Source organism: Balearica regulorum, chromosome 3, assembly GCF_011004875.1.
Source record: "Balearica regulorum gibbericeps isolate bBalReg1 chromosome 3, bBalReg1.pri, whole genome shotgun sequence".
Classification (NCBI taxonomy): Eukaryota; Metazoa; Chordata; class Aves; order Gruiformes; family Gruidae; genus Balearica; species Balearica regulorum.
The window spans coordinates 112453538-112462274 of NC_046186.1; the positions used below are offsets into that span (position 1 = coordinate 112453538).

Here is an 8737-nt window from a genome sequence, read left to right on the forward strand (position 1 = left end):
AGAAGCCCTGTCAGCAGGGGGAGATGCTTAAGGGCTGGTTGTTGACAAGCAGGGGAGGAGAGGACAGGCTGCCTTACCTTTCCCAGGCAGTAGTCTGCTGGCCCTGGCTTCACTGTTTTCTCACCTCCAAGTCCACTTTTGGTTCCCATTGTGTACATGGGAGCCTTCTTTTTGTAGACGTCCAGTTCCACTTTGGGGAATGCAGCAGGACCTGGCGTCTGTAAGAGAGGCGGGGAGGTTGCTGGGTACAAAAGGCAGGTGCTGATTCTTGCCAAGTGCCCACAGGGGCTGTGCGAGTTGAGCTGGCTGGCCAGAGAAGTGGTGTGAGGCGCACGGAGCGATGGGAACAAGGGCACCTCCTGTTTCCCTGCAGAGAGGCAGATTTCCCCGAGGAGGAGGGAGGTTCCCATTAGTGCCGATGAGCTTTGCCCCATCAGAACTGTTAGTGCTGGAAAACGAGGCACCGCAGGTGTCAACAGAGCATCCCCTCTCCCACTGTTAACAGCAGGAGAGCCAGGGGACCTGTGGCTTCTCGGGTTTTGCCGCTGGCGCAGGGAAGCGTGTGTTACGAGAGGCACTGGAGCCCTTCTGCCCCGAGGAGAGAAGCTGAGCTTCAGCTGCTGACGTGAGAGAGCAGAGACGCATAGCTCACCTTGGAGAGGTCTTCAGCAAAGCCATTGTGCTTACTCTTCCCTTTCATGGAGTAGCATGGGCTGGCATGGGTGTAGGCTGTGTTGGGTCCCACCAGCCTAGGCAGGGTGTAGGCGCCAGGACCTGGAAGGGCAATGGGAAGAGAGCGTGTGTGAGTCCTGCAGGGAGAGGAACGGTACCAGAGCGGGAGAGAAGCAGCCTGCCAAGCTGCCCAGCACATTTTCCCTGGAGGGCATGCAGGCTGCAAGTGCGTGTATTTGCCCCAGTTCCCTCACCTGGAGATTGGTTGGTTTTGAGAGCCTTGTGCCGGAAGGCCATGGACTGCACCGGCGCGCGTTGGTAGAGGTGTTTGTCGGCCTTTTCCGTGGAGTAGTCACCTAGGGCAGAGGAGAGGCAGAGAAAAGCAGTGAAGCTGGGCTCTTTTCCTCAAGCCAAAGGGGAAAGGTCAGGAGGAGGCGCTGAGCCTTGTTCGCTTTCGGTCTGGAAACCTCTGAAACCTCTTCAGGGTGTGAGCTGACGTTTTGTACGCCGGTAGCACAGGGCAAAAGGAAGGCGCACTTGTCTTGCCTGAAAGAAGTGCTAGAGAAATGGTACTCACTTGGTCCAGGGGTGATCTCTGTCTTCACCTTGGGAAGTCCGCAAATGTGCTGTGCTGGAGCCGTGTGCTTCCCATTCCTGGTGATGGAGGGCTGGACATAGTACCGAGGACCCGGAGACGAGCTGTCTGTCATGGGTGGTTTGGCCCCTCGCAATGTGTATGCGGGGGCTTTGGTTTTGGTGGGATTGTGACCCAGGTAACCTAGGAAGAAAAGCTTGTGAAAGGACACCTGCCTGCAACTGGCATATTTAAAGCTAGTTTCTAAGTGGAGTGGTTGGAGTTGCTGGCCTGAAGAAATTCCCTTCCTGTGCGACTTTTTCCTCCAAGCGTGATGCCAGCAGGCCAACACGATGGTACAATGGCTTCCAGCAAGAACGATGTAGGCATTGTGCAATTCACCAGAATACCACCCAAATGCTATTGTTATGAAGTATTACACCCTGAAACAGTTGCTCAGCTAACTTAGCATGAGAGCGTGGAGGCCTGGAGCAAAGGGGAACGGAGCTGTGGCTGCTTGTCCCCTGGAGGTAGTGGGTATGGTGCACCCCCCTTGCGACGGTGGTTTTACCTGTTGTCCCAGGGATTGAGTATTTGGGTCCCGGGCTGGTGAACTGCGCCAGGATGGGACCTCGTGGGCGATGAGGTCTCCACGTGCCCACGTAGGCTCCATCTGTGTTGGAGGTGGCTACAAAGCCTACAGCAAGAGCAGAAGAGTTACCGAAGGGCTTCCCTGACAGAGGCCCGGTGCGAAACCTCCCTGGGTGGAGCAGCAGTGCTTCACCTTTCTCAGCCTTGGCCATCGGACTTGGAGTGGATGAACTACTTGACTGCTGCAGCTCTCAGTCGCAGAGCGCGGCGAGGGTGAGCAGGCACCTCTCGCTCAGGAGAGGTTCTGGTGTCTGCTGCCAGGTGGCCTTGGGGACATGCCTTGGCTCATCACAGAAGTGCATTGTGCCCTCATACAGGCTCCTGGCGCCTGTCAGATGTGACGTTTGTGTCCTAGGACTGACTGGCAGCTGGGGAAGTCCAGCTTGCAGGGACTGACCTTCATGAGGTGTGCACAGCAGAAACACGCGACCAGGGAAAAACTGATGGCATTTATGCATTTAATCTAGCAGCCTCACGTTCTCATACTGTTGGGCTCACTTAATAATAAGAATGTACATCTGAACACCTGGAATTTCTATTTCACCTCTTATTTTCCACGTGTGTCTTAATCTACTTCTTTTTTTTCCTGGCAAAGGCAACGTGGGCCTGGTGTTAGTAAGCAGAATTTGCTGCTGGGGGCTCTTGCTTAGCAAGGTGTGGGAATACCTCTGTGGTGCCACTTTGGGGAGTTTGTCCTTGGAAACAGAGGCAAGAGAGGCCTTTCCCAATATGCAGAAGAAATTGTGCAGACTCGTGTGTACTTTCACTGAAGGGGTGCCATGGACCACACCACGCAGCAACGTGCTCAGCAGGAAAGCTGGTATTGGGGCAGTCTTTCCAAGGTAGCCATTGCCCGAAGATGGCTGGGCATCAGTCTGCTGACGAGAGGTGGTCAGGGGCTGCTGTTGCACCAATTGTTTGTTTGTTTTGGTTTTTTACCCTGCCCTTTTTAAATTGTCTCTATCTTGACCCTGACATTTTTCTTGCTTTTGCTCTTCCAGTTCTCTCCCCCATCCCGCTGTGGAGAGAAAAGGAGTGAGCAAGCAGCTGGTGGGGGCTTAGCTGGTAGCCAGGGTCAGCAGCACATGCACACAGACAGCTGCCCCAACTCAGCAGCTTCACTGTAACTTGCAATGGGATGGCAAAGTGCTGGAGCATGGGAGCCCTTCACAGCCTGAAGCTCTTCAAAGCAAACCATCCCTTAGGGATGTCTTTGTCACTGAGGGCCTGATCAAGCAACAGAGGCAGAAGAGAAGACCGTGTGGCACCGCTGCACCTTCCCAGAGGAGGCTGGGTGTGTGCCCCTCGAACCAGCACCCCGGGGAGCCAGGGGAAGGGAGCCGTGGCAGCAGGCAGAGCGTGCAGCCAGGGAAAACAGCTATCACTGCAAGAGGAGTAGTCACAGCCCCCGGGGTTCACTCCCTTTGCCCTCTCACATGTCCGCTCCATGCCCTTCCCATGCCACCTGCAGACAAGCCCTCCCTTTTATGCTTATCTGTTTCCCTCTACAAAAAGATTTGCTCTCCAGCCTTAGGTTCGCCACCTCCCGTCCCCATGCAGCAGTGACACACCCGCTTGTACCACAAACGCCTCCAAAGACAGCTTGGCTTCAGGAAGATGGGAAGCCAATGCAGAAGGCAAATGCCCCCAAATCCCCTTGGTGCACAGCCCAGGAGCAGTACTTCATTCATTACTGCTGTGATGGTGCCCAGAAAATGTTTGAGGCATGAGAGGAGCCATCACGCAGCACCAAACCCATCCCATACTGGCACAAGAAAAACGAGCTGCTCTTCCCCTGTACTCCCCAACCCTACTGGCTATAAGAGAGAGCAAAGCTCAGCCCTAGAGAGGACAAAACTATATCTACCTGGTACCGCAGGAGAGGCTTACGGTGGTGGGACAAGTGTCCTGCGGTGCCCAACTCATCCTAGTACTCCCTGCCTCTGCCCGCAGCTGGCTCAGGTACAGGTGAGCTGCTGGGCTTTCATTTTACAGGGTGGTTGACTCTGAATGTCAAAAGTTGTCCTGGAGCCTTCCTCACCTGAAATGCCATCCTTTCTCCTTTCTGAGCCTCCTCAGAGGTTACTTCTAAAAATCTGGCAAGACAACAACCAATCACCTAATGGTTACATAGTTTTATTTCTCTCCTTCCCTTTTTAATTAAGAAAAATATGTGTAACCATTGTAGATAACTAAGCAAAATTTACTGCCGGTTGTGTGGTATTGAGAAGGCATGTTTGTTTTTTCTTGTCCATGTAGACTTTTTTCCCACCCAAACATCATTTTGACTTCACACAGGTTTGAATCACTCCTCAGCATATGTGAAGGTGATGAAGACTCCTGCAACAGCGGGTCTCCTCATCCCAAAAGGATTCCCTGCAATGCTTTTTCCCCAGTCAGTAAAGGTCCTAGTGGACTAGAGCACCTGCGATTTGACAAGCAAGTGAGCACCAGCTCCTTGAAGTGGAGAAACACCTGAGAAGACATGAAGAGGCCACTAACATAAACACACGTAACACGGATGTCCCTTATCCATACTTGCTCAAGACGGTGTTGGAGGGGAAGGATGGCAGATGAACAGTCAAAACTTGGCCACCACAGTGATTTACTGCTGCAGACAGTGTGTGCCACACTGCCGTCCCATCACAGGCCATGAGGATGGAGAGGCAGAGCTGGTGGTGCGTGGGGCAAACACTGCTGCAGCTCCAGTTTTAAATACAGCCTCTTAAGCTGTTACTGGTGCACAACGGGTTTACAGGCCACAGTGCCACATTAGGAAAAAACATCTCTAATCTTATGTAACAATTCCTGAGAGGCGTGTTGCCAAGTAAGCACAGTTTAAAATCAATCAGGCAATAGCATAAATCATTTAGCACTTGGCTGCATGTTTCCGCTTGTTCCTGCTCAGCAGCCATCCTGGGACAGACACAGGACCTCTGGGAAGGGCGAGGAAGAGCAAGCCACAGCTTTGCCACAGCCTCCCATCCTCAGCCATGACTGTCCCAACTCCACGGACCAATTGGATTCTCAACCTCAGCATTCAGCTTGACTTCATCCAGCAGTGAGGAGAAGTCCATACCCACACCAAACTGCTGTGACTGTCATTACAATGCTATAACCACTGCTCCTCTGTGTCCCTGCATGCTTGCTGGGTCCACTGGGAGCTACAGCTTCAGTATCTCAGTGAAAAGCATTTCTCAGCCTTGAGCAGACTGATGCCAGCATCCTACAGTCTGCTCAGGGGCCAAATTAATTCCTGGAGTAATACCTTCCCTCCTGTTGTCCATTGGCAGAACACAGCAGCATCTCAGCTGGACATGGGGCTCCTTCAAAGCCCATCTGCACACATCAGGTCTGTGTTAGCACTAAGGTGATTTTTACGCTTCCTTCCTGAGGAAATACAAAGCTCTGAAGAAATCTCTCCTAAAAGAGGGTAGATTCAGACTAGATGTAAGGAAGAATTATTCTGTGAGGGGGTGCTGAAACACTGGAACCCAGAGAAGTGGTCGGTGCCCCACCCCTGGAAACATTGAATGTCAGGTTGGATGGGGCTGTGAGCAACCTGATCTAGTTGAAGATGTCCCTGCTCTTTGCAGGGGAGTTGGACTAGATGACCTTTAAAGGTCCCTGCCAAACCAGACTATTCTATGATTCTATGATTCTTCGAAATTCTGACTTCAGCCAAGGGCTGGAAAGATTGAAATATACAGTTGTATATTATCTTCCCTCCCTTGGTGAAGTTTGCATTAACTTCTCCCATTTAACCAGTATGATTCACATTTACTTCCCATGCAAAGGTCCCCATTATTGCAAATTCCAGCAACATCAGTAGCAAGCTGCAGGCTGAGGACACAGCTCAGGGTTGCCATTGCTTCCTTTCAGCTCCAAGGCTGAGTTCTGGGGGCAATCACAGAGGCGTCATGGAAAAGGCAAAGCACCTGGCAAACAGGCAGGGTTGGTGGGATTGGATATTGCCTCTTACTTACACACTTACTCACTGTTGCACTCATCAGTGCCTGATGCATGTTTTCCTCACAGAGGTGGTTGAAGCACATACAGCTTTTATAACCTAACTGAGGCCATGGCCCATCCTGGACATCCCTGCTCTGAGCTGCTAACCAGGAGGTGGAATTTCTGGTCCATGTTTGCCCTGCTGTACAAGCATTGGGCACCATCTTGAAGAAGGAGCGTCAACTGCACAGAGCATCTGCTCTCCTTCTGCATTTCCTGCACAGGTTTCCTATCACATGTTCCTGGCTCAGAAAGGTAGACTTGCCCTGGTGGAGATAGCTGCTAAACTACAGCTCAATGGAGAAAGATCATGTGGGACAGTGATCATCCATGGGACATCAACAAAACTTGTATCTTCGGTGGCTCTGGCATTTTAAATAGATCTTCTTGAAGCAAACCTTGATATAAATTCCTGCTCACCTTGGAGGCTCATAAGACATAAGAGCTATCCCATTCAGAGAGTGCGTACTGGCCCTTGTACTTCATGCTGTGATGTTCAAGAACACAATGTGGTATCCTAATGTTAACTTCTGCAGATCAACTCATGAGGCGCCAAAAGCCCATGAAATAGCTGTGGTTGACCAATGCATTAGAACAAAAACCCACAATGACAAAGATAGGGCTGAAATCAAGTTTCCACAAAGACTATAAAGCAAAAGCTAAGTGAAGCACAGAAGCAAAAAAGGCTGCTAGATGGCATTCATGTTCATCATCTTTTTCAGCTGACTTGTAGACAATAGCTACCTCTGTCATTTGTTGGCAGTGGCTCCATATCAGTCCACAAGCTGGATGTCATGTTGAAGTGGTGCCTCTAGATGGACTGAGTACACCTTGCACATAAGAAATCTCCTTCACTGCAGAAGTGACTGAGCTGTATCCACTGGTGGGAAAGGTTATGTTACAGAAACTTCAGCTTTGTTGAACAATGAAGTGTGACTCTGTTTCAGCAGAGCTACAAGCCTATGCTGTTCAATCAGCCACAGTCACACTTTGTGAGCTGCTTTGGAGAGGCAAGGGATCTGGCAAGACCCCAGTGAAGTGGAAGGGGAGTGCTATGAGATCACCGCCAAAGGCAAAGGTCTGTTCTCAGACTGCAGCAGCTGCCCTCCAATCGCAGCTGTGTCTGCTCCAGGGAAAGCAATGCCCAGTATCTCCTGGCCAAAATTCAGCTGCTGCTGACTTGTAAACACCACCCAGAACAATCCAGTTTCACTGCTGGTTGATCAGCCATGGGTGCTGTATGTCCTACAGCTATTGGCAGAGAGCCACCAGCAGCTCAGCTACCCTTTACATGCTGCCTTCACAAATCGGAAACTTGCTTTCGATTCCACAGGCAGAGAGGCAGTGCACAAGGCAGCAGGAGCTTAAATAACCTGCTGCACGTGATGCATGCCCTTCACATGGATACAAGAAGATGGGAAGAAGATTTCCCTTTGGGTTCATCACCACAATAGGAACACAGGCAGGGTGCATCCTTGACTTGTGGATACTCTTTGGCCTGGATTTTAGAACAGGTATCACGTAGCCCAGGAATCGTCGGTGTCAATATGACCTCATAAAAGATGCAAATGATGGGGATTTCTCTGGCAAGTTGGCATAGCATATGCAATCTACACACAAATGTTTTGTGACCACAGCTGTGTCTCATTCAGTTCCTTTCTTGAATTCAGACCAAGGTTCAAAAGTTGGTATACAAGAAAAAATCATGCAGAACTTGCTGAGGTTCCATTTGGGAAAATATTAGCCTCAAGCAACGTTTCCTGGGCAAATGTTTGCCAGATGGGCTCTGAACAATTGCTATGGCCAGACTCCCAGTGAAAGGTATATAGAGCATACATTGCAACTGGGCATCACACATGAAGATCATGGAATCACAGAAACATACAATCATAGAATCATAGAATCACAGAATGGTTTGTGTTGGAAGGGACCTTAAAGATCGTCTAGTTCCAACCCCCCTGCTGCGGGCAGGGACACCCTCCACTAGACCACGTTGCCCAAAGCCCCATCCAACCTGGCCTTGAACACTTCCAGGGATGGGGCCTCCACAACTTCTCTGGGCAACCTGTTCCAGTGCCTCACCACCCTCACAGTAAAGAATTTCTTCCTAATATCTCATCTAAATCGAAACTTCCTTCAGCTTAAAGCCATTACCCCTTGTCCTATCACTACATATCCTTGTAAACAGTCCATCCCCAGCTTTCCTGTAGGACCCTTTTAAGTACTGGAAAGCTGCTACAAGGTCTCCCTGGAGCCTTCTCTTCTGCAGGCTGAACAACCCCAACTCTCTCAGCCTGTCTTCATACGAGAGGGGCTCGTATGACTATGATATGACTATATCAGAGGACACTGCTTACCCCAGGGCACTGGCTTGCTTCAGTCACCAGCTTTGTTCTCATGGGTTCCCTGCTTGGTCGAAGCCTTCAGTGGGCAGCTGCCGCTCAGGTCAGACACTCAGTCACTTGCGTCAGCCTTACCCGCCACCTCCATGCCTAACTGGCCAGCCATACCAGTGCCTGCCACCACCTCAGCCAGTGGCTCAGCTCAGTTTGTGCCAGGTGGGTGCCATGGCCAGCCAGCACCAGCAGTCATAGCACCCTCAGCAGCTCTCCTGGTCGCTCCTGTTGGTCAGGTAGCTCTTGCTGCAGGCATCTACCTGGGGCTGCCGCTGCTGGAGGCAATGCCAGCCAGGCCCTGCGGCTAAGTACAAACTCCACTGTCTTTGTGGAGAGCATGCAAAAGGCATCCTTTGCAGACATTTATATTTGAGATGCTTTCTTTTGTCTGAATAGCTTTTTAAAATACTGTTAATTCTTAATGCTAAAATAA

At 50.8% G+C, this 8737-nt stretch overlaps 1 protein-coding gene across 1 annotated transcript in view; it reads right to left on the reverse strand.

Moving 5' to 3' along the window:
- Positions 1-2049, reverse strand: part of LOC142601219 (ciliary microtubule associated protein 1A-like) — a 92857-nt gene extending 90808 nt beyond the window's left edge. The window contains exons 1-6 of the mRNA XM_075750009.1: positions 2031-2049; positions 1818-1943; positions 1250-1450; positions 927-1028; positions 653-774; positions 78-218 (exon numbers count right to left, since the gene is read on the reverse strand). Coding sequence (XP_075606124.1) covers positions 78-218; positions 653-774; positions 927-1028; positions 1250-1450; positions 1818-1943; positions 2031-2049 — 711 coding nt within the window. The remainder of the gene's footprint in view (positions 1-77; positions 219-652; positions 775-926; positions 1029-1249; positions 1451-1817; positions 1944-2030) is intronic.
- Between the last annotated feature and the right edge of the window lie 6688 nt (positions 2050-8737).